Source organism: Mesocricetus auratus, unplaced genomic scaffold (assembly GCF_017639785.1).
Source record: "Mesocricetus auratus isolate SY011 unplaced genomic scaffold, BCM_Maur_2.0 Super-Scaffold_100025, whole genome shotgun sequence".
NCBI lineage: Eukaryota > Metazoa > Chordata > Mammalia > Rodentia > Cricetidae > Mesocricetus > Mesocricetus auratus.
In genome coordinates this window covers 27,211,586-27,236,596 of record NW_024429206.1, presented here as the reverse complement: position 1 = coordinate 27,236,596, position 25,011 = coordinate 27,211,586, and the positions used below count along the sequence as shown (strand labels likewise).

At 53.8% G+C, this 25,011-nt stretch overlaps 1 protein-coding gene across 1 annotated transcript in view; it reads left to right on the top strand.

The window, feature by feature from the left end:
* Window positions 1-25,011, top strand: part of Zan (zonadhesin) — a 105,839-nt gene that overhangs the window by 65,542 nt on the left and 15,286 nt on the right. The window contains 26 exon segments of the mRNA XM_040731637.1: window positions 412-553; window positions 934-1,142; window positions 1,550-1,691; window positions 2,039-2,256; window positions 3,258-3,399; window positions 3,785-4,002; window positions 6,428-6,569; window positions 6,926-7,143; window positions 7,839-7,980; window positions 8,331-8,548; window positions 8,799-8,940; window positions 9,291-9,508; window positions 11,077-11,218; window positions 11,627-11,844; window positions 12,721-12,862; window positions 13,180-13,397; window positions 14,865-15,006; window positions 15,408-15,631; window positions 17,436-17,577; window positions 17,931-18,148; window positions 18,550-18,691; window positions 20,914-21,128; window positions 22,261-22,402; window positions 22,685-22,902; window positions 24,160-24,301; window positions 24,537-24,754. Coding sequence (XP_040587571.1) covers window positions 412-553; window positions 934-1,142; window positions 1,550-1,691; window positions 2,039-2,256; window positions 3,258-3,399; window positions 3,785-4,002; window positions 6,428-6,569; window positions 6,926-7,143; window positions 7,839-7,980; window positions 8,331-8,548; window positions 8,799-8,940; window positions 9,291-9,508; window positions 11,077-11,218; window positions 11,627-11,844; window positions 12,721-12,862; window positions 13,180-13,397; window positions 14,865-15,006; window positions 15,408-15,631; window positions 17,436-17,577; window positions 17,931-18,148; window positions 18,550-18,691; window positions 20,914-21,128; window positions 22,261-22,402; window positions 22,685-22,902; window positions 24,160-24,301; window positions 24,537-24,754 — 4,674 coding nt within the window.

Here is a 25,011-nt window from a genome sequence, read left to right as displayed (position 1 = left end):
ACAGAGGTGTTTTTACAAAGTGGGTTTGAGGGCCTTCTCCTTTCTGCTTCTCCCCACCTGTTTGGCTGGCCTTGTAGTGAGAAGATTGGTCAGGACTTGGTGCACACCAGTGAAATGGTCAGCCACGGAGCCACACTCCAAGGCCTTCACTGGGAAGTCTAGGCATGCCTTCTACTGTTTCTCCATGCCCTCGTTACGCCACTGGAAAATTCTAGATAGACACTATACTGCTAGGCTATGGCATAGCCCCAGCTGCCATTAAAATATATATTTAATCTGTAGTGTTGAGCCAAAGGATAAAGAACTTTCAGAAAGGAAATGCCATTTGGAATCTTCAGGCAGGAAGTGAGTCTGTCCCTTTAGAACCGGTCCATGGTCCTCAGGTGTCTTCTCTTCCCGTGACATCTGCAGGCAGACAAGACCTGGATCACCAGAGGCTGTGCCCAGAGCTGTACCTGCGTGGGAGGGATCATCCACTGCAGGAACATCCAGTGTCCCCCAGGGACGTACTGCAAGGACAGGAATGATGGCAGCATTAACTGCACCAAAATCAGTAAGAGAGCCACGAGAGGGCCGGGGGTGTGCTCGTGTGTGGGGAATTCAGGGCAGGCCAGGAAAGACCTTAGGCCTTGGGCCTTAGAGGTGGGGTAGGAAGTACCACACTGGGGAGGGATTCTGGATGCCTGTGGCTGGCCTGAGCATCTTCTCAGCGTTAGTTGCTCTGTGTTTAGTCTACTACGTTGACTTGGGAGATCCATCTTCTTTCTTATTTCCTCGTGGCTTGGCAACAGCTTAAAAGCGTTTGTTGAATGAATAACAAAAGGAGGAAAAGAGCCCAGACTCACCTATAATTCAGCCTCCCGCAGTTTCCCTGACTTCTGCTCCCATGGTCCTCTGCTCCTTTTCACTAACGCCACCTGCCTCCATCTACAGCTCTGCAGTGCCCCGCCCACAGCCAATTCACAGACTGCCTTCCTTCCTGTCTGCCTTCCTGCTCCAACCACTGTGAGACCACCAGCCCCAAAGGCCCCTCCAGCTGCAAGGAGGGCTGTCTCTGCAACCCTGGCTTTGTGCTCAATGAGAACAAGTGTGTTCCTAGAACTCAGTGTGGCTGCAAAGATGCTCAGGGCGCCTTCATTCCGGTGAGTGGGGGTGGAGAGTGGGACTGAGGGCCACTTTCTCCTCTTGTCTGAATCTTCTCATTCCCTGAGAAGACTGCTCAGGGCCTAACACACAATAGGCCAGTGCTCTCAGAGAGCCACGCAGCAGCTCCCATGAAAGGGTTTTGTACAAGCTCTCCACCACACCACTTAATCTAATCCCAGTCCTAGACTTGAATGCTTGGCGTGAGTGGAGAGGATCAGAGGGGAAATCTGTCCACTCACTAGCTCTGCAGTGTCTGTCCACAGCAGCACACCTACTGCCTGCACCTCAGAGGTGGCGACTGGATAGGGAGAGCGTGTCTGAACCCCTCAGGCGTGAGGCTGAGCCTGGCTCTCTGGAACATCCGCTCAGTCCCTGCTTGCTTCTCATGCCCTGGCTCCTGCAGGCAGGCAAGACTTGGACCTCCAGGGGCTGCACCCAGACCTGCGCCTGCACGGAAGGGACCGTCCAGTGTCAGAATTTCCAGTGTCCCTCGGGGACTTACTGCAAGGACAACAGTGATAACAGTAGTACTTGCACCAAAATCAGTAAGGAGGCCATCCATGGGGACCAGGGGTGTGGTAGCTACCTTTGCTAGAAAAAAAATTGCACACAGGGCAAGTAGGAGCTTAGTGCTCTGCCCTAAGAGGTTGGGACTCGGGGGCGGGGTGCACTGCTGGGCTGGGTCCCTTCTCAGTGCCCGGCTCCCAGTGGCTGAGAGACTGAGTCTTCTCTCCCGGTTCTCGGCACAGCGGCGTGCTCCATAGATGTCTGCTGAATGAATGACAAAATGGTGCAGAGAGGCTCTGCTATGGAGTCTGTCCAGCTTGATTTTTTTAAACCACATCTGCTTTATTGACCCCTCCCCACCAACCTCTCTCCCTCCACCCCACAGCTCTGCAGTGCCCCGCCCACAGCCACTACACCGGCTGCCTTCCCTCCTGTCTGCCCTCGTGCTCGGACCCAGAGGGCCTCTGCAAAGGCACCAGCTCTAAAGTCCCCTCCACCTGCAAGGAGGGCTGCGTCTGTCAACCCGGCTACGTGCTGTTTAACGACAAGTGTATCCTCAGAGTTCAGTGTGGCTGCAAAGATGCCCAGGGCGCTCTCATCCCGGTGAGTGGGCGCCTGCCGCGCGGCTTCTGAAAGTTGCAGAGATGAATCAGTGGGTAAAATATTTGTGATGTAGGTTGAGTTTGAACCCATGCAACCCTTGCAAACTGAGTCTTCAAGGCCAGGGCTCCTGTAGGAGTTCTGAATTCCCAGAAACTTGTGAGCTTGCTATTCTTATGACAGTGGTGAGCATCAATGGGGAGAGGGGAAGAGGGAGGGGGAGGAGATGGGTATCGGGCAGGAGAGAGACAGCAATGCACAGACACCCTGTCTCAATACACAGTGGAAGATGAGGATCAACACTCAAGATTGACCTCTGATGGAGACGCTTAAGTGATCTGCACTTGCATACAGAGAAATACACACACACACACACACACACACACACGCTGGGCAGGAGAATGATCTGAAACCCAACATAGGATTGGAAGGGTCACTTTCTCATTGCTTCTTCAAATCTTGCCTTGAATGCTCCTGTCTGTGCCTGAAGTATGAAGGCTGATAGTGCTCTGGCTCAGGCTACGCTCTACAACTGAGCCATTCCTCCAGCCCTCAGTGAAGGGAGCGAGGAGAGCACCTCAGTCACATGAGCTCCCGGATCAGCAGGGTTTCTCATCAGCTGCTCTACAACTGCGCTGTAGTCCCAGGCCCCCATTATAGATTCTGGGCCACTCCCACACCCTCAGTGGAGAATTCACTCGAGGCAGGCACTATTGCTCAGTGGAGAACTCACTCGAGGCAGGCACTATTGCTCAGTGGAGAACTCACTCGAGGCAGGCACTATTGCTCAGTGGAGAACTCACTCGAGGCAGGCACTATTGCTGAGCTGTGCACACAGCAGCAGAAGCTTTTCCCCCAGTGTTTTTGACACCAGGTAGGCAGTCTTAATAGCTGTGAATAGATACCTCTATTCAGACCTAAGTCTTACAAACAGGAAGCAGTATTGTCTCTCTCCAACCAATCCCTCTGTCTTCACATTCTCTCTCTTCCCGTGGCTTCTGCAGGCAGGCAAGACCTGGACTTCCAAGGACTGCACCCAGAGCTGCGCCTGCACGGAAGGGACCGTCCAGTGCCGGAGTTTCCAGTGTCCCTCAGGGACTTACTGCAAGGAGAGCAATGATGGCAGCAGTAACTGTGCTAAAATCCGTAAGGGAGCCGTGGGGAAGAGGGGAGGGGTGTGCTCACGACTGGATGCATTGGAGGCAGGGAAAGAAGGAGCTTGGGCCTTTGCCCTAAGAGGTCAAGATACTAGGTGTCACAGCAGAGAGGTTTCTGGCAACCCACAGCTCTGCTGAGATCCTTCTTGGTGTTAGCCTCTCCATAGTCTGTGACATAGTTAGAGACCCATTCTAACCTCTTTCTCTCAAGGCTTGGCATATAGGCCGTGCCCAGAAGTGTTTGCTGAATGAGGAACAAAAAGAAAAAAGAGCCCCAGGTCTCTTGGTCATTCTTCCCAGCTTCGTCTCTGTGACCTCTGCTTCCTCGGGCCCCCTCTGGGCCTCTCCCCTAACCCACTCTATTTTCCTCACAGCGCTGCAGTGCCCCGCCCACAGCCTGTTCACCAGCTGCCTTCCCTCCTGTTCTCCTTCCTGCTTGGACCCAGAAGGCCTCTGTAAGGCAACCAGCCCTAAAGCCCCCACCACTTGCAAGGAGGGCTGCGTCTGTCAACCCGGCTACGTGTTCCATAACGACAAGTGTGTGCTCAGAAGTCAGTGTGGCTGCAAAGACGCTCATGGGGCTCTCATCCCGGTGAGTGCGCGTGGATGGTAGGATTGCCAGGGTCTGTGGAGACAGCTCCATTATAAAGTATTCATCCTGCAAGCATCTGGACCTGGGTTTGAATCCCCACAACCCATGTGAGATAGACAGAGTAGCCTATGTCTACAGCCCTGTGCTTCTACTGGGAGATGGGAAAGGAGACAGCAGAGTCCTCAGAAACTTGAGAGTTAGCTAGTCTTATGTATGAGTAGTGACCAACAACAAAGAAGGCAGAGAAAAAGACAGACCCAGAGAGAGACTGAGTTTTCAATACAAGCTACAGCGTGAGTACCAACACTTGAAAGTGTCCTCTGACCTCCATGTGCAAACACACACACACATACATGAGCACACACATGTATACACACACATGCACAGTGAGAGGAGAGAGAGAGAGAGAGAGAGAGACAGACAGACAGACAGACAGACAGACAGACAGACAGACAGACAGAGAGAGGGCTCATGGCTTTAGTTCCATTTAGGCCCAGTATTTGGAAAGCAGAGTCAGGTATATCCCTACAAATTCAAGACCAACCTGAGCTACATAGCAAGTTCTAGACCAGCCAGGACTACATAGAAGAGAACCTGTCACAAATGAACAAACAAACCAACAAATGAAACCAAAACCCACATAGGATTGAGGGCCACTGGCTCATTTCTGCTTCTCCGCAACTGAGGCGCTGCAGTTAGTCTGCGTGGCTGGGATGTGAGATGCTGCAGTCAGTCTGCATGGCTGGGATGATGTGAGACGCTGCAGTCTGCATGGCTGGGATGATGTGAGACGCTGCAGTCAGTCTGCATGGCTGGGATGATGTGAGACGCTGCAGTCTGCATGGCTGGGATGTGAGACGCTGCAGTCAGTCTGCATGGCTGGGATGATGTGAGGCGCTGCAGTCAGTCTGCATGGCTGGGATGATGTGAGGCGCTGCAGTCAGTCTGCATGGCTGGGATGATGTGAGACGCTGCAGTCTGCATGGCTGGGATGATGTGAGGCGCTGCAGTCAGTCTGCATGGCTGGGATGTGAGGCGCTGCAGTCAGTCTGCATGGCTGGGATGATGTGAGACGCTGCAGTCAGTCTGCATGGCTGGGATGATGTGAGGCGCTGCAGTCTGCATGGCTGGGATGATGTGAGACGCTGCAGTCAGTCTGCATGGCTGGGATGTGAGGCGCTGCAGTCAGTCTGCATGGCTGGGATGTGAGGCGCTGCAGTCTGCATGGCTGGGATGATGTGAGGCGCTGCAGTCCGCATGGCTGGGATGATGTGAGGCGCTGCAGTCAGTCTGCATGGCTGGGATGATGTGAGACGCTGCAGTCTGCATGGCTGGGATGTGAGGCGCTGCAGTCAGTCTGCATGGCTGGGATGATGTGAGACGCTGCAGTCAGTCTGCATGGCTGGGATGATGTGAGGCGCTGCAGTCAGTCTGCATGGCTGGGATGATGTGAGACACTGCAGTCTGCATGGCTGGGATGATGTGAGGCGCTGCAGTCAGTCTGCATGGCTGGGATGATGTGAGACGCTGCAGTCAGTCTGCATGGCTGGGATGATGTGAGGCGCTGCAGTCAGTCTGCATGGCTGGGATGATGTGAGACGCTGCAGTCTGCATGGCTGGGATGATGTGAGACGCTGCAGTCAGTCTGCATGGCTGGGATGATGTGAGGTGCTGCAGTCTGCATGGCTGGGATGATGTGAGGCGCTGCAGTCAGTCTGCATGGCTGGGATGATGTGAGGCGCTGCAGTCAGTCTGCATGGCTGGGATGATGTGAGATGCTGCAGTCTGCATGGCTGGGATGTGAGGCGCTGCAGTCAGTCTGCATGGCTGGGATGATGTGAGACGCTGCAGTCTGCATGGCTGGGATGATGTGAGACGCTGCAGTCAGTCCGCATGGCTGGGATGATGTGAGGCGCTGCAGTCAGCCTGCGTGTCTGGGCTGCGATGTGAAGGTTGTTCAGGTCCAGGCATAGGCAGGCAGGTGCTCTGACTGAACCACTCTCCAGCCCTTCTGGGGGATTCCAGGCAGGTGTTCTACTTCAAAGCCACACAACCGCCACCTCTAAGGATTCTAGTCAGGTGCTCTGCAACTGAGCTCTGCTCCCCAGGTCCCTACTATAGGATTCAGGGCCAGCATTCTGCCCCTGACCCACTTCCCCAGGTCCCTTACCTAGGGTTCCCAGCAGAAGTTCTGCTGATTGCCCACGCCTCGCCCACCTCCTCACTGGGCGATTCTAGGCAGGTTCTATTCTGCTGAGTTATGCATACGGTGACAGAAGGAAACACTTCTGATATTTTCTGTTGGCTGACTCAGGAGATGTGCAGCAGCAATAGGGAAGGCAGACCTAAGTTTAGAGAGGTGAGGCTGTCTCTAGCCAACCTCTCTTTCCTCACTTCCTATCGTCTCTTTCCATGCCTTCTGCAGGCAGACAAGACCTGGATTCCTAAAGGCTGTACCCAGAGCTGTACCTGTACAGACGGGACTGTCCAATGCCGGAGTTTCCAGTGTCCCTCGGGGACTTACTGCAAGGGCAGCAATGACGACAGCAGTAACTGTGCTAAAATCCGTAAGGGAGCTATGGGGAAATGGAGAAGTTATGCTGATGGCTGGAGGAACCAGAGGCAGGGCAAGAAGAAACTTATTCTCTTGTGTTTTGGAGGTTGTGGATAGGAGGTACCGCAGTAGAGAGTTTGTGGAGCCATGGTTGGGTTGACCGCCCTCCCAACATTTAATCTTCCACACTGACTGGGGACCCCTTTTTCTTGTCTTCTCTCTCCTGATGGACAAACGGGGCTGGCTCAGTGAATAGTTAATGCAGGTGGGGTGGAGGGGTCTCCTGGCCTTCTGTCAAGTCCGACCCTGCACAGAAGCCTCTGCTTCCTTGGGCCTCCTCCACTAACTCCCTCCCCCTCGACTCCATAGCTCTGCAGTGTCCAGCCAACAGCCAGTTCACCGACTGCCTCCCCTCCTGCCCACCCTCTTGCTTGGACCCAGAGGGCCACTGTGAAGGCACTGGCCCCAAAGGGCCCTCCGCTTGCAAGGAAGGCTGCCTCTGCCACCCTGGCTACGTGCTCGATAAGGACAAGTGTTTGCCCAGAATTCAGTGTGGCTGTAAAGATGCCCAGGGTGCTCTCATCCCGGTGAGAATGGAGAGTGGGAATTTCTTCTCCTCCTCCTCCCCCCTCATCTTCCTTCTCCTTCTTTTCTCCTCCTCCTCCTCTTCTTTCTTCTGGGATGTTCATGTCTATATCAATGTCCTGGTAATGTGGAGAAAAGTCTGTCCTGGCATAGACTAGGCAAGTGATCTTCCCCTGAGAACCATTCCTAGCCCTTGTTGTGGGATTCTAGATAGTTGTGCTACCACTGGGTAATGCCCCAGCCTTCACTGGGTGATTCTGTACAGATGCTCTCTGTTGAAATAATCGCTAGCGCCTCACTGTCAGATTCTAGGCAGGTGCCCCACTGCTGAGCTAAACCGCTTTGTCAAATATTATCCATGTACTCGTGCCCCACTGTTGAGCTAAACCGGATCCATAGATGCGATACTTTGTCAAATATTATCCATGTACTCATGCCCCACTGCTGAGCTAAACCGCATCCATAGATGCGGTACTTTGTCAAATATTATCCATGTACTCGTGCCCCACTGCTGAGCTAAACCGCATCCATAGATGCGGTACTTTTTCAAATATTATCCATGTACTCGTGGTTGATGCGGTAGATATGGACCTATAGGATGGGAGGGGAATGGAAGTCCTGCAGACAGGAGTGAGGCTGTCTCCCTTTGACCAGCCCCTCCGTCCCCTGTCCCTTTCTCTTCCTGTGGCTTCTGTAGGCAGGCAAGACCTGGACTCTTAGAGGTTGCACCCAGAGCTGCGCCTGCATGGGAGGAGCTGTTCAGTGTCGGAGTTTCCAGTGTCCCTCGGGGACTTACTGCAAGGACAACAAAGATGGCAGCAGTAACTGTGCCAAAATCCGTAAGGGAGCCGTGGGGAAGGGGGGAGGGGTGTGCTCACGACTAGAAGAGTCTGAGGCAGAGCAAGAAGAAACTTAGTCCCCACTTAAGAGGTCATGGATAGGAGGTTCCAAGTAGGGAGGGTTCTAGGACATAGGGCGTGGCTGAGTCTCTTCTCAGGGGTGGCCTTCTACACTGAGTCAAGAAATGAGTCCTCCCGTCTGTCCTCCATCCTCAGCAAATGTTTACTAGATGAACACTAAGAGCAAGGAGAAAGGCCCCCAAGCTGCTGGCCATTCTGTCTAGTTTGGTGTTTACAGCCTCTGATTCCTTGTGCCCCCTCCGCTAACTCCGCTGGCTTCCACCCCACAGCTCTGCAGTGCCCCGCCCACAGCCACTTCACCGACTGCCTCCCCTCCTGTCTGCCCTCCTGCTTGGATCCAGAGGGCCACTGTGAGGGCGCCAGCACCAAAGCCCCCTCCGCCTGCAAGGAGGGCTGCGTCTGCCAACCCGGCTATGTGCTGTTTAATGGCAAATGTGTGCTCAGAATTGAGTGTGGCTGCAAAGACAACCAGGGTGCTTTCATCCCGGTGAGTGTCCCAGACAGGAAGTGACATAGTCTCCTGAGAACCCGGGGCCAGAGCGGTGGCTCTGGGGTTAAGACAGATGCCACTCTAGCTTCAAGGGGTTGACGTGTCTTCTGGGCTCACACGGGCGCGTGCACGCGCGCGCACACACACACACACACACACACACACATAAATAAATAAATAAGATAGGAACTACACAGAGTTACAAGGAACTTACTTTACTTCCTCCCGTTTCCCATGGCTTCCGCAGGCAGGCAAGACCTGGATTGCTACAGGCTGTACCCAGAGCTGCGCCTGTGCGGGAGGGACCATCCAGTGCCAGAGTTTCCAGTGTCCCGCAGGGACTTACTGCAAGGGCAGCAATGATGGCAGCAGTAACTGTGCGGAAATACGTAAGGGGGCCGTGGGGAAGGTGGGGAGGGTGGGCTCTTGACCGGAGGAACTGGAGGCAGGGCAACAAGGAGCTTCTTCCAGCAGTGGGGTGGGCTCTGGGGGCTGCAGCCGAGTCTCCTCGGCGTCAGTCTCTCTCTCAGTGGCTGATCTCCCACAGTGACCTGGGAGTGATTCTTCTTGCTTCCTTCTCTGAGGACTTGTCATAAGGGCCATGATCACTAAATGGACACTAAAAGCGAGGAGGGGGAGCCCCGAGCCGTCGCGGTCGCTGGGCCACCCTGGTTTCTGTGGCCTGTGCTTCTTGGGTCCCTCTTGTCCTCTCCCCTGACCCCACTCTCGGCACCCACAGCGCTGCAGTGCCCAGACCACAGCCTGTTCACCGGCTGCCTTCCCTCCTGCCCTCCTTCCTGTCTCAACCTGGATGGCCGCTGTGAGGGCACCAGTCCCAAAGTCCCCTCCACCTGCAAGGAGGGCTGCCTCTGTCAGCCTGGCTACTTCCTGAACAACGGCAAGTGTGTGCTCAGAATCCAGTGTGACTGCAAAGACACCCGTGCTGTTCTCATCCCGGTGAGTGGCGGGGATGTGGGATTGGGGCAGCCGGAAAGGAGTACTCCTACGAAAGTGTGGGGACCTGAGCTTAGATCCCCCATGACCATGTTAAGCTGTGCGTAGGATCCCCAGAAACTGACAAGCTGGGTAGCTAGGTGTTCACTGTGAAGAGCAACAGTACATAGCACTGAGACAAGGAAGCCGGGTGCCCTGTCTCAGTACAAAGTGAGTCTCAGCACCTGCGCCTCCGCCTTCCTGCGTGCATGGGCACACACATGCACGCACGCACACACACGCATGCACACGCACGCACACGCACACACACGCACGCATGCACACGCACACACACGCACGCATGCACACGCACACACACGCACGCATGCACACGCACGCACACACGCACGCATGCACACGCACGCACATGCACACACACGCACGCATGCACACGCGCACACACACGCATGCACACACACGCACGCGCACGCACACGCACACACACGCACGCGCACGCACACGCACACACACACGCATGCACACGCACACGCACACGCACGCATGCACACGCACGCACACGCACACACACACACGCACGCATGCACACACACGCACGCACACACGCACGCATGCACACGCACACGCACACACACGCACGCATGCACACACACGCATGCACACACACGCACACACACGCACGCATGCACACGCGCACGCACACACACGCACGCACGCACACGCACGCACACGCACGCACGCACACACGCTGTGTGTGCATATTCATGCGACAAGATTAATTCTCATAAAACAGAGGGCCTGGCCTGCACATGGCTCGGTGAAGACACTTGCCTTCAAGCATGAACAGCTGAGTTCAGTCTCCAGGATCCACATGGCGGAAGGAAATAACTGACTCACACGGGTCTCCTCTGACCCCCGCATGGGTACTTGTCTCTGGCTGGCTCTTGAGTTTGAAAGTTGGTCAAGACCTGGCATTTGTCGGGCAAGCACTCTCCCTCTGAGCCGTGCACCTGGCCTCTCAATGAAGACTGTGTGCAAGTGAGCTGTGTGCTCAGAGGCCCCTTCTGAGTATTCTAGGCCTGCACTCTGCCACTGAGCCTCTTCTGGTGCTCTGGTAGGCAAGTGCTCTACCACTGAGCCACACCCCAGCCCCTCACTGGGGGATTCTAGGCAGGTGCTCTACCACTGAGCCACACCCCAGCCCCTCACTGGGGGATTCTAGGCAGGGGCTCTACCACTGAGCCACACCCCAGCCCCTCACTGGGGGATTCTAGGCAGGTGCTCTACCACTGAGCCACACCCCAGCCCCTCACTGGGGGATTCTAGGCAGGGGCTCTACCACTGAGCCACACCCCAGCCCCTCACTGAGGGATTCTAGGCAGGGGCTCTACCACTGAGCTAACCCACTTGCCCTAGATTTAATTGTTTTTCAATATTTTTCATCTCTGGTTGGTGATTCAATAGATGTGAAACCTATAGACAGAGGACAAATGCAAATACTTCAGGCAGGAGGTGAGTCTGTCTCCCTAGGACAAACTCTCCACCCTCACTTTCTCGTCCTGTGGCTTCTGCAGGCAGGCAAGACCTGGACCACCCGGGGCTGCACCCAGAGCTGCACCTGCACAGGAGGCGTCATCCAATGCCAGAACTTCCAGTGTCCCTCAGGGACTTACTGCAAAGACAGTAGTGATGGCAACAGTAACTGTGCCAAAATCAGTAAGGGAGCCGTGGGGAAGGTTGTGGGGCTGTGCTCATGGCTGGAGGGATCAGAGGCGGGGCAAGAAGGAGGGTCCTCTAGCCTTGGAGGTTGGGGATGGGAGGTACCATAGTGGGGAGAGATTCTGGACCCCTGTTGGGCTGGGCCCCTCTGTAGTATAAGTCCCTCATTGCGTAGTCTCCCGTGCTGCTTTGGGAGACCCATCGTTTTTAGTCTTCCACACTGACCTAGGAAAAAAGTTACTCTTACCTTCTTTCCCTAGGGCTCGGCACAACGGCCCATGCTCAGTAAATGCTTACTAAATGAATAACAAAAGAAAAGAAGTATTGCTTATTCTGCCAAATTTGGTTTCTATAGCCTGTGCTCTGTTGGACTCCCTCATTGACTCCTCCCTCTCCACCCCATAGCGCTGCAGTGCCCCGCCCACAGCCAGTTCACCAGCTGCCTCCCCTCCTGTCCCCCTTCCTGTTCCTTTCTGGACGGCCACTGTGAGGAATCTAGGCCCAAAGTCCCCACGGCCTGTAAGGAGGGCTGCGTCTGTCAGCCTGGCTACTTGCTGAACAACGACAAGTGTGTGCTCCGCATCCAGTGTGACTGCAAAGACGCCCAGGGTGGCCTCATTCCTGTGAGCGGTGGGGAAAGAGGGATTGGGGGGAGGGCTGAGGAGAGGGCTCACTTCCTGCAGTGTTCTCATTCCCGTGAGTGGCGGGGAGAGAGGGATTGGGGGGTGGCTGAGGAGAGGGCTCACTGGCTGAAAGGTTTGCTTTGCAAGTGTGAGGGCCTGAGTTTGAATGTCCAGAACCTATGTGAGCTGGACGTGGTAGCTCCTAGCTTCTACTTGGAGGCAGGACAATCCCTAGAGACTTGTAGGCTAGCCAGTCTTATGATTGCACAGTGACAGATAACCTCACATGACAAAGTAGATGAGGGCCAACGTTCCAGGCTGTGTTCTGACTTTCATACACACATGCACTAATGCTCCCACACACTGAACGTACATGAAAGCACACACACACGCACACACACACACACACACACACACACACACAGATTTAAAATAAAAGTGGAATGCTCTTCTCCTCCCCTCTTCTTTTGTTAACCTGGCAGGGTTGAGGCAGGGTCTGGAACTTAATATGTAGACAGACTAGGCAAGTCTGGAACTCACAGAGATCTGCTCGCCTTTGTCTCCTGAATGCTCGGAGTGAAGGTGTACACCACCACACGGTTGCACCTGTCTTTAGAGGTGACCCTAAGGTGTGAAGGACAGTCATGGTCTGGCACAGGACAGACACTGAGAATTCTCCAACTGCTGACTGCAGGAATCCATGCTCTGACACAGGCCCCACATCCCCTAAGGCAATTCTCTTTTCAAATGGTCTCCCCTGGTCGTTTGTTGACTAAGCAGCTGTGGCGCCTGCACACAGTGAGGACAAGCCCGGGAACGGCGAGGCTGTCTCTGTGAGCTGGCCTCTTCCTGGCTTCCTTTCCATGGCTTCTGCAGGCAGGTAAGAGCTGGATCAACGGAGACTGTACCCAGAACTGTAACTGCATAGGAGGGACCGTCCAGTGTCGGAGCTTCCAGTGTCCCCCAGGGACTTACTGCAAGGACAGCAATGATGGCGGCAGAAACTGTGTCAAAATCAGTAAGGGGGCCGTGGGGGAGGGGGAGGGATGAGAGGCTGGGTAACACAGAGCTTAGTCCCTTGGGCCTCAGAGGTTGGGATACGGGGAGAGTCTGTGGACCTTTGACTTTGCTGAGACCTTTCTCGGGGCTGGCCTCTCAATGGTTAGTCTTCTCTTTACTTGGGAGATCCATTCTTACTTTTCTAAGGTTTGACACACATACCAGGCTCAGTAAATATTTTCAAATTTAACAATGATAGGAAAAATCCTGAAGCTCTGTGGACATTTCTCTGTTCCTTGGGCCCATTCATTAACCCAGTCTCCCTCCACCCCATAGCTCTGCAGTGTCCCGCCCACAGCCGCTACACAGACTGTCTTCCCCCATGCCCTCCTTCCTGTACTGACCTGGATGGCCGCTGTGAAGGCACCAGCCCCAAAGCCCCCTCCACCTGTAGTGAGGGCTGCCTCTGTCAACCTGGCTACGTGCTGAACAATGGCAAGTGTATACTCCAAGTTCACTGTGGCTGCACAGATGCCCAGGGTGGCCTCATCCCGGTGAGTGGGTGTGGACACGGAGTTGGGAATGCTAGCTCCATGGGGCAGTTGCTTTCTTGTGCACGTGTAAGGACCTGAGTTTGAGTCTCCACAACTCACTAGAGAGTTACAGTTACCTTTGTCTGCAATCCATTACTCTACCAGAAAATGGTGGACAGGGACAGGACAATCCCCAGAAACCAATACCTGAAATTGTCCTCTGAACTACACGAGCATGCGCACGCGCACGCACACACACACACACTGTACAATCTTTAAAAAGACTTACTTTTATTTTATGTGTGTGAATGACTGAATGTATTAATGTATATCGCTTGGGAGCCTGATGCCTATAGAGGCCAAAAGAAGGCACTGGAGGGGCTGAAGAGATGGCTCAGTGGTTAAGAGCACTGGCTGTTCTCCCAGAGGACCTGGGTTCAATTCCCAGCACCCACATGGCAGCTCACAACTGTCTGTAATTCCAGTCCCAGGAGACCCAACACCCACGGCAAAACATCAATACACATAAAATAAAAACAAATAATTTTTTTTTTGGTTTTATGAGACAGGGTTTCTCTGTATTGTTTTGGAGGCTGTTGGTCCATCCCGGCCTCGAACTCACAGAGATCCACCTGCCTCTGCATCCCGAGTGCTGGGATTAAAGGCTTGCGCCACCACCGCCCGGCATAATTTTTTTTTAAAAAAGAAGGCATTGGATGCCCTGGAGTTAGAGCTACAGGAGTCGTGAGCTGCTGGGTAGTTCTGGGAACTGAATCTGGATCCTCTGCATGGCAGCAGGTGCTCCTAACAGCTGAGCGTCTCTGGGGCCATATGAAACCTTTTTTTTAAAAGTTGGATTGTTGTGGACCATTTTCCTTTCATCTAATTCCTTCTGGAATGTTCCTGTCTATATGTATGTTCCTTGAGTTTGAAGGTTGTTCAGGTTCTGGTACAGGCTAGGAAGTGTTCTACCACTAAGCCACACCTCCAGTCCATCAGTGGAAGATTCTACCACTGAGCCACAGCTTCAAACCCTTACTAATGACTCTGGGCAGGTGTTCTATCCACTGAGCCACACCCCAGCCCCTCACTGGGGGATTCTAGGCAGTGTTCTATCCACTGAGCCACACCCCAGCCCCTCACTGGGGGATTCTAGGCAGGTGCTCTACCACTGAGCCACACCCCAGCCCCTCACTGGGGGATTCTAGGCAGGTGCTCTACCACTTATTGGCTATTCCTGGCCAGTGAGTTGTGTGGCTGAGCTATTCTTAGAGGTCCCTACTGAGGATTTAGGACCATGATCTACCAATCAGCGATAATCCCCCTTCCATACATGCAGTTTTCTTTTCCAATACATCCCACCTATGTTTAGTTGTCTCAGTGGATGGACAGGGAGGGCAAGCTGAAACTGTTCAGACAGGAGGTGAAGCTGTGTCCCTAGAGCAGCCTCTCTGTCCTCACTCCCTGTCTCTTCCCTGGCTTCTGCAGGCAGGCAAGACCTGGACCTCCAAGGACTGCACCCGGAGCTGCACCTGCATGGGAGGGGCTGTCCAGTGTCACAGCTTCAACTGCCCCCAGGGGACTCAGTGCCAGGAAGGCCAAGACGGCAACAGCAACTGTGCCAAAATCAGTAAGAGGGTAATGGAGGGGGTAGTGAGGTGTGCTCACGGCTGCAGGGGTCAGAGGCAGAAGCAAGCGCGGGCTCCAGTCTTCGGAGGCCGGGCATGAGAGATGCCATAGTACAGAGGGCTTTGGAGGCCACCCAACTGCATTCCTTGTCAGTACTCGTCTCTCAGTGGTTAGGCTCCCACACTGACGTGGGAGATGTAGTCGTGCGTTCTCTCCTTAGGGCTGGCTCCCAGCCCATGCTCAGTGCATGGTTGCTGAATGAATAACAAAAGGAAAACTAAACCCAAAAAAGTGAAAAACACAAGTCGTGTTGGTCATTCATCCTAACTTGGTTTCTGCAGCCTCTGTGTCTTTTGGGCCCCTCTGTCACTCTCTGCTAACACTAGTCTCTCCACTCCATAGTGTCCAGTGGGCAGTGTCCAGCTCACAGTCGCTACACCAACTGCCTACCCCCCTGTCTACCTTCCTGCGTGGACCCAGAAGGCCTCTGTGGCGGCACCAGCCCAAAACCCCCCACCACCTGCAGGGAGGGCTGCGTCTGTCGATCTGGCTTTGTGCTGCATAACAACAAGTGTGTGCTCAGAATTCTGTGTGGCTGCAAAGACGCCCAGGGCACTCTCATCCCGGTGAGTGCGTGCCAAAAGTAAAACCGGTAGGCCTGGGCACATGGCTCAGTGAGGCCCTGATCCAGCACAAATGGAGGACGTGCTTGGGGTCTCCTCAGTCGTGTGGCCTGTTTGCCTGAGACCTTTATGTCATCTCAGGGTTTCTATGTGAGACAGGAGGCAGAGACAGGGGATACCCCGAAATCTAGGAGTTTGCTAGCCTGTGCCGTCTGATTATCTAATTATGGGGTGAAAAGTGAGTACCAACACCCAAGATTTGTCCGCTGACCTCCACACATATGCATGTCATGATTGAATATGGAACACACACACACACACACACACACACACACAATGATTAGTTTTTAAAAAAGTAGGGGCTGGAGAGGTGGCTCAGTGGTTAAGAGCACTGATTGCTCTTCCAGAGGACCAGGATTCAAGTCCCAGCACCCACATGACAGCTCACAACTGTCTGTGACTCCAGTTCCAGGGGACCCGATACCTGTGGCAAAACAACAACGCACATAAAATAAAAGTAATTTTAGCCGGGCAGTGGTGGTGCACGCCTTTAACCCCAGCACTTGGGAGGCAGAGGCAGGCGGATCTCTGTGAGTTCCAGGCCAACCTGGTCTACAGAGCAAGTTCCAGGACTGCCTCCAAAACAACACAGAGAAACCCTGTCTCAAAAAGGAAACAAAAAAACAAAAAAAGTAATTTTAAAAAGTAATGCACCAGTGGTGCGTTGGTGGCACGTGCCTTTGGAGACAGAGGCAGGTGGATCTCTGTGAGTTCAAATCCAGTTTGTTCTACAGAATGAGTTCTAGGACATCCAGAACTGTTTCACAGAGAAATCCTGTTTCAAAAAGACAAAAAAAAAAAAAAAAAGCAAAACAAACAAAAAACAGGCTCCATAGGTAAAGTCACTTACCTATAGGCAAGTCAATTTCTAGAATCTATATGGTGGGAGGAGAGCTGACTCCAGCAAGCCGTCTTTGGCCTCCACATATGTGCCATGGTATGTGCACACAGAAGGAAGACAGTGTAATAAAAGAGTTCTTTCAAGGTGGGACTGGCAGCCATTTCTCTGTCCCTCTGCTTTTGTCCATCTGAGGTTCTTCTGGTTTGGTTTTGGTTTTGGTTTTTGGTTTTTGAAGGCAGGGTTTCTCTATGTATGTTTGGAGCCGATCCTGGCACTCGATCTGTAGACCAGGCTGGCCTTGAACTCACAGAGATCCTTCTGCCTCTGCTTCTTGAGTTTTGGGAGTAAAGGCGTGCACCACCAACACCTGACCCTAGGGGTTCACCTGTCTTTATGGCCAGCCCTGCAGTGTGAAGCTTGCTCAGGCCTGGCACATGCTATGCAAGTTCCCTCTCATTTAACCACACATTTCCCTTACATGTTCATCTGCTGGAATTCAAGGCAAGTACTTGGCAGCCTTGCTCTATAACTCACACCTCCATAGGCAATTTCTCAGCTACAGTTCTGCCACTGAGCCACAACCCTTTCTCTTAAGGATTATAGACAGATGCTCTACCCCTGAGCTACACCCCCAGCCCCTCACTGGGGGATTCTAGGCAGGTGCTCTACCACTGAGCTGTACCCTAACCCCTCACTGGGGGATTCTAGGCAGGCACAATCGTACTCAGATATACCCAAACTCCCAGTTGTAACAGTTTTTCCAATGTTTTCCACCTGTGTTTTGTTGGTTCTAGAGTGAAAGCTGTGGACAGGAAGGACCACTGTGAGTCCTTCAGACAGAGCACACAGCTGTTCCCCAGAACTGCCATCTCTATTTACTTTTTTCCCTCTCCTTGATCTCTGCAGGCCGACAAGACCTGGATCACCAGAGGCTGCACCCAGAACTGTACCTGCGTGGCAGGGATCATCCGCTGCCGGAGTTTCCAGTGTCCCCCGGAGACTTACTGCAAGGACAATGAAGATGACAGCAGTAGCTGTGTCAAAGTTGGTAAGGAAGCCGTGGGGAGATGCAGAGGATGTGCTCGTGGCTGCGTAGGTCAGAGACGAACAAGAGGGAGTGTAGTCTCTTGAGGCAGCGGCCAGGGTACCGGGTACCTCCGTGGGGAGGGTCTCTTCTCAGTGCTCATCTCCTAGTGGCTTGGCTCCCTCACTGACTTGGGAGACCCACCCCTCTTACTTTCTTCTCTCAGGACTTGGCTCACTAAGGGTTTGCTGTCTGGATAAACAAAGGGGAAAGTCACAAGCTCTTCCTGTCATCCTCCCAGCCTAGTTTCCGTTCTCCCTACTTCCTTGGGCTCCCTCAAGCCCTATGCACTGATCCCATTTCCTTCCACCCCACAGCTCTGCAATGCCCAGAAAACAGCCACCACACCAGCTGTCTCCCCGCCTGTATCCCATCCTGCACCAACCTGAATGGTCACTGTGAGGTTGCAGGCGTCAGAGGCCCCTCCACCTGCAAACAAGGCTGCCTCTGTCAGCCTGGCTTTGTGCTCAATAAGGACAAGTGTGTACCCAGAGTTCAATGTGGCTGCAAAGACTCCCAGGGCGCCCTCATTCCGGTGAGTGGGCGTAGAATTTGGGATCGGGACCCCTTCCTGCTTCCCTCTGTTCTGTGAGCGTGGAATGTACATCATGACTGTATCGTTGGCCCTGGGGTTATTCAGGTCCTGGAACAGGCTAGGAACATGCTCTATCACTGGGGGATTCCAGCCCCTCACTGGGGGATTGTAGACAGACACTCTAAGGCAGAGCCTTGCTGCTCCCACCGTCTTCCTGGTGGAGTCTGCATAGGCCCTCTCCTGCTGAACAGCCCCGGATACAGTTTTCCCTGTGTTTCCTACCTGGGCTTGGTTGACTTAGTAGATGTGGAGCCTTCAGGTAAGGACAGCAAATGGTTAAGCCCGTCTCCTTACAGCTGGCCCCTGTCCTCACTTCCCATACCTTCCTGTTGCTTCTATAGGCAGGCAAGACCTGGATTTCCACGGGCTGTTCCCAGAAATGCTCCTGCATGGGAGGACTTGTTCAGTGCCGTGTCTTCAAGTGCCCCACGGGGACTCAGTGCCAGGACATCGAGGACGGCATCAGCAACTGTGTTGAAAACAGTAAGGGAGCCATGAGGGAGGTGGAGAGACTGTCCTCATGACTGGAGGACTCAGGCAGGCAGGAAGTCCTCAGGGAGCTCAGGGGTGGGGAGGAAGACGGTGGCGAGGCTGCGTCCCTTCTCAGTGGCAGTATGGTAGTGAGTTTCTGCTGCTGTGACACAATGCTGTGACAAGAAGCTCCTGGGGGACAAAGGCCTTCTTTGGGCTCACAGTTCCAGTCCATCGCTGTAGGGAAGGCAAGGAAGTGGGGACTGAGAGAGTGACTCCCAGGCACTGTGGTGAGGACAGAGAGCACAGCTCACATGCTCACTCAGCACGCTTTCCCCATATCGCCAGGGCCAAACCCAGGGAACCCATGCCCACACAGCCTGTGTCAGTAAATGTTAGCCAGCCTCTGCTCAGTCTTTCAGTGCCCCCCGCCTCTGGCTTTTCGAGACAGGGTTTCTCTGTGGCTTTGGAGGCTGTCCTGGAACTCGCTCTTGTAGACCAGGCTGGTTTCGAACTCACAGGGATCCTCCTGCCTCCCCAGTGCTGGTATGAAAGACGTGCGCCACCAACACCTGCAAGTTCTAGTGTATTAATAGTTTCTCATACTGACTTGAGAAAAACCATTATTTTTTTATCTTGGGGTTTGGCACACAGTCCATGCTCAGTAAATGTTTGCTGAATGAATAACAAAAGGAGGAAAACCCTGAGTTCTGTTGGCCATTCTGCCCTGTCTTGTTTCTGTAGTCGCTACTTCCTTTCCGGCCCTGTGTCCCCTCCACTGTCCTCATCCTCACTGTCCTCATCCTCATCCTCATCCTCATCCTCATCCTCACTGTCCTCATCCTCACCCTCATCCTCATCCTCATCCTCACTGTCCTCATCCTCATCCTCACTGTCCTCATCCTCATCCTCATCCTCATCCTCACTGTCCTCATCCTCATCCTCATCCTCACCCTCATCCTCATCCTCATCCTCACCCTCATCCTCATCCTCATCCTCACCCTCATCCTCACCCTCATCCTCACTGTCCTCATCCTCATCCTCATCCTCACTGTCCTCATCCTCATCCTCATCCTCACCCTCATCCTCATCCTCACCCTCATCCTCATCCTCACCCTCACTGTCCTCATCCTCATCCTCATCCTCATCCTCACCCTCATCCTCACCCTCATCCTCACTGTCCTCATCCTCATCCTCATCCTCACTGTCCTCATCCTCACCCTCATCCTCATCTTCATCCTCACTGTCCTCATCCTCATCCTCATCCTCACCCTCACCCTCATCCTCACCCTCATCCTCATCCTCATCCTCATCCTCATCCTCACTGTCCTCATCCTCATCCTCACCCTCATCCTCATCCTCATCCTCACCCTCATCCTCACTGTCCTCATCCTCATCCTCATCCTCACCCTCATCCTCATCCTCATCCTCATCCTCATCCTCATCCTCACCCTCATCCTCACCCTCATCCTCATCCTCATCCTCACCCTCATCCTCATCCTCACTGTCCTCATCCTCATCCTCATCCTCACCCTCATCCTCATCCTCATCCTCATCCTCACCCTCATCCTCACCCTCATCCTCATCCTCATCCTCATCCTCACCCTCATCCTCATCCTCACTGTCCTCATCCTCACTGTCCTCACCCTCATCCTCATCCTCACTGTCCTCATCCTCATCCTCATCCTCATCCTCATCCTCACTGTCCTCACCCTCATCCTCATCCTCACTGTCCTCACCCTCATCCTCATCCTCATCCTCATCCTCACTGTCCTCATCCTCATCCTCACCCTCATCCTCATCCTCATCCTCACCCTCATCCTCACTGTCCTCATCCTCATCCTCACTGTCCTCATCCTCACCCTCATCCTCATCTTCATCCTCACTGTCCTCATCCTCATCCTCATCCTCACCCTCATCCTCATCCTCATCCTCATCCTCATCCTCACCCTCACCCTCATCCTCATCCTCACTGTCCTCACCCTCATCCTCATCCTCATCCTCATCCTCATCCTCACTGTCCTCATCCTCATCCTCACCCTCATCCTCATCCTCATCCTCACCCTCATCCTCACTGTCCTCATCCTCATCCTCACCCTCATCCTCATCCTCATCCTCATCCTCATCCTCACTGTCCTCATCCTCATCCTCATCCTCATCCTCACTGTCCTCATCCTCACTGTCCTCATCCTCATCCTCGTCCTCACTAGCCTTACTGTCCCTCCACTCCACAGCCATACAGTGTCCAGCTCACAGTCGCTACACCAGCTGCCTTCCCTCCTGTTTGCCCTCCTGCGTGGACCCACACGGCCTTTGCAAGGGCACCAGCCCCAAAGCCTCCACCTGCAAGGAGGGCTGTGTCTGTCAATCCGACTACGTGCTGTTTAATGACAAGTGTGTTCCCAAAGTTCAGTGTGGCTGCAAAGTCGCCGAGGGTGACCTCATCCCGGTGAGTGAACATCTAAAGTGGGGTTGGTGAGGGCGTCTGGAAATGGCTGAGCTAAATGTTTGCTCTGAAAGTGTGAGGAGGGTCTGAGTTGTTTTATTGTTGTTTTGTTTTTGAGACAGGGTTTCTCTGTGTAGTCCTGGCTATCCTGGAACTCACTCTGTAGACCAGGCTGGCCTCAGACTCACAGAGATCCACCTGTCTCTGTCTCCTGAATGCTGGGATTACAGATGTGTGCCACCATGCCCAGCTGAAGGTCTGAGTTCTAATCTTCACTATCCATGTAAACTGAACAGGACAGTCTGTGTCTATAATCCTAGGGCTGCTATTGGGCAATAGGAGGGGTATAGGAGAACCCTTTGAAACTGAGGAACCAGATAGTGTACTGTACCCAGAGGTAAACAGCGACAGAAAGGGGACGTGTCTGTCGCATTACAGACAGCGACAGAAAAGGGACATGTCTGTCGCATTACAGAGCTGAAGGTCAGAGCCAGCACCTGAGATTGTCCTCCCACCTCCACATGCGTCTGTACTCTCACACAATGATTCACATAAACATAAAAAGATTACCCCCTGCCAAGAGAGATTGTACATGACCTTTTCCCTTTGTCTGTTTCTCTCCATCTTGGATGCATCTGTCTGTATGGTTGGCCCTAGTTTGTGAAGATCAGTCAGGGCCTAGAACATGCTAGGCAAGTGTTCTCCTCTGAGCATCCCAGCCCCTCACTGGGGGATTCTAGGCAAGTGCTCTCCCACTGAGCCACACCCCAGCCCCTCACTGGGGGATTCTAGGCAGGTGCTCTATCACTGAACCACACCCCAGCCCCTCACTGGGGAATTCTAGGCAAGTACCAGACTCCCTCACCCATATTGCAGGATTGTAGGCAGACTTCTATGTAGAATCACATCCCGAGCCTCTTGCTGGGGATTGTAGCCAAGTACCATAAGGCAAAGCCCGACTTGTACAGTCTTCCTAGTAGATTGTATACTGACCAGGCACCACTGAACTGTACCCCAAAGTCCAGGTGCAACTTTTCTTACTGTTGGTTAACAGTTGTTGGTTAGTTAGCAGATTGAGCTTGGCTCCCTAGAATCATTCTCTCCTCATTCCCTTTCTCTTCCCTGGCTTCTGCAGGCAGGCAAGACCTGGATCTCCAGTGGCTGCACCCAGAGCTGCACCTGCGTCGGTGGGGAAATCGAGTGCCGGAGCTTCAACTGCCCCACAGGGACCCACTGCCAGCACAGCGAGGATGGCAGCAGTAACTGTGCCTCCAACAGTAAGGGAGCTACTGGGGAAAGTGGTGAGGGCGTGCCCATTACCCGAGAAGCCAGAGGCAGGCCTTAGCAATCGGAAGTAGGAGTGGGGGTTCCCGGAAACCACAGCAGGGCCCTTGCTCAGCTCTCACTGTGACTCTCGAGGTCCACTCTTCTCTCGGGAATTAGCACACAGTCTATGCTCACTACCGGTTTGCTAAGGGAATCACAACAGCAGGGAACCCGCAGACAAGCCGCCATCTCCTCAGGCCTCCTCACTAACCAGGCTCGCTTGCATCGGGCAGCCCTGCAGTGCCCCGCCCACAGCCGCTTCACCAGCTGCCTTCCTGCCTGCCCGCCTTCCTGCGCGGATCCCGATGGGCACTGTGAGAGCACCAGCACCAAAGACCCTGCCATCTGCAAGCCGGGCTGCCTCTGTCTATCTGGCTACGTGCTGAATAAGGACAAGTGTGTGCTCAGAGTTCAGTGTGGCTGCAAAGACGCCCAGGGTGCTGTCATCCCTGTGAGTGGGTGTGGAAAATGGCATTAGTGAGGGCTAAGGACTTGGTTCAGTGGGTGAAGACTTCAGTTCAAGTCCCCATAATTTATTTAAACTAGGCAGTAGTCTGTGTAATCTCTACTAAAATACTCGAGGTGCAAATGGGACAACCCTCAGAAGCTTGCAGGCCAAACAATCTGGTATACATAGTTGTGAACAACACCAAAGCCAAGATTGGAGCAAGAGGGGGGGGGCGGGGAGGGAGGGGGGAGGGGGAGGGAGACAGAGACAGAGAGACAGAGACAGAGACAGAGACAGAGAGAGAGAGAGAGAGAGAGAGAGAGAGAGAGAGAGAGAGAGAGAGAGAGAGAGCCTGTTTCAGGGCAAAGTTTGGAGTGCAAGGACCAACACTGAGAACACCTTCTGACCTTCTCCTTAAGTATGTGCACACCCACACACATACTTTAACACAAATGTGCACATACATGTTTTTAAAGTGCTTGGAGAGATGGTTCAGAAATTAAGAGCACTGCCCGTTCTTCCAGAGGTCCTGAGTTCAATTCCAGCAACCATGTGGCGGCTCACAACCATCTGTAATGAGATCTGGTGCCCTCTCCTGGCCTGCAGGGATACACGCAGACAGAACACTGTACATGCTAAAGAAACAAATTTAAAAAGTGGACTTGGGAGCCATTTTCTTTTCCCTGTCTTGCCACAGGATGCTCCTATCTATATGACTTGCCTTGGAGTTGAAGGTTGTTCAGTTCTTGGCACATGCTAGGCCAGCGCTCTACTGCTGAGCCACACCCCTACCCTCACTGAGCCACACCCCTACCCTCACTGAGCCACACCCCTACCCTCACTGAGCCACACCCCTACCCTCACTGAGCCACACCCCTACCCTCACTGAGCCACACCCCTACCCTCACTGAGCCACACCCCTACCCTCACTGAGCCACACCCCTACCCTCACTGAGCCACACCCCTACCCTCACTGAGCCACACCCCTACCCTCACTGAGCCACACCCTCTGTTGTTCACTGGGGATCCTAGTCAAGCTAAGAAGTCCCCACCACAGCCAGAGTTGCAATTCTTTTAAAACTATTTCCACCCGCAGTTGACTGACTCAGTCGATGCGGAGCCTGCGTACAGGGTGGCAAACGTGAGCCCGCAGACAGCTGGTGATGGCACACTGCCGTCCTCACGGCCGTCCTCATGGCCGTCCTCACGGCCGTCCTCATGGCCGTCCTCACTGCCCTCCTCCTCTTGTGGCTTCTGCAGGAAGGCAGGATGTGGATCTCCAGTGGTTGTGCCCAGAGCTGTATCTGCACGGGAGGTACTGTCCAGTGCCAGGACTTCAAATGCCCGACAGGGTCCCGTTGCCAGCTCAGTGAAGATGGCAGCAGTGACTGTGTCACCAGTGGTAAGGAAACCATGGGGGAAGAGAGGGGGGTTGTGCTCATGGATGGGAGAATCAGAGAAAGGTCAGGAAGCAGATGAGTCCTCGGGGGAAACACACAGCCCACTCTTAGCAAACATTTGCTTGATGAGTGACGAAAGAGCCAGAGGAAGCCCTGACGTTTCTTGGTTCTCCTGCCCACCCTGTTTAAGGTGGCCTCTGCTTCTCTCCACTAACCCACTCTCTTTCTACCACAAAGCTCTGAAATGCCCGGCCCACAGCTTCTACACCAACTGTCTTCCCTCCTGCCTGCCTTCCTGCTCGGACCCGGAAGGCCTCTGTGGCGGCACCAGTCCTAAAGTCCCCTCCACCTGCAAGGAGGGCTGCCTCTGTCGGTCTGGCTTTGTGCTTCATAACAACAAATGTGTGCTCAGAATTCACTGTGCCTGCAAACTCTCCCAGGGCAACCTCATCCAGGTGAGCGGGCAGGAAGAACGCAGTGTGGGAATGGGAGTTGGCTGGGTGAGCTGCCCCGTGGATGTGAGAACCCGAGTTGAATCCCCACCCCCCATGGAAGCTGGTCAGCTTTTCCTGCTGTGAGACAGCAGGTGAGGCCAGGAACATCCCAGGAAATGCGGTGCCAACTCTGGTAATGCACACAAGCAGTGAATGACAGCACTAAGTCAGAGTAGAGGCAGAGTGAATCTTGTCTTGGCGCAGAGTGCAAGGCCAGA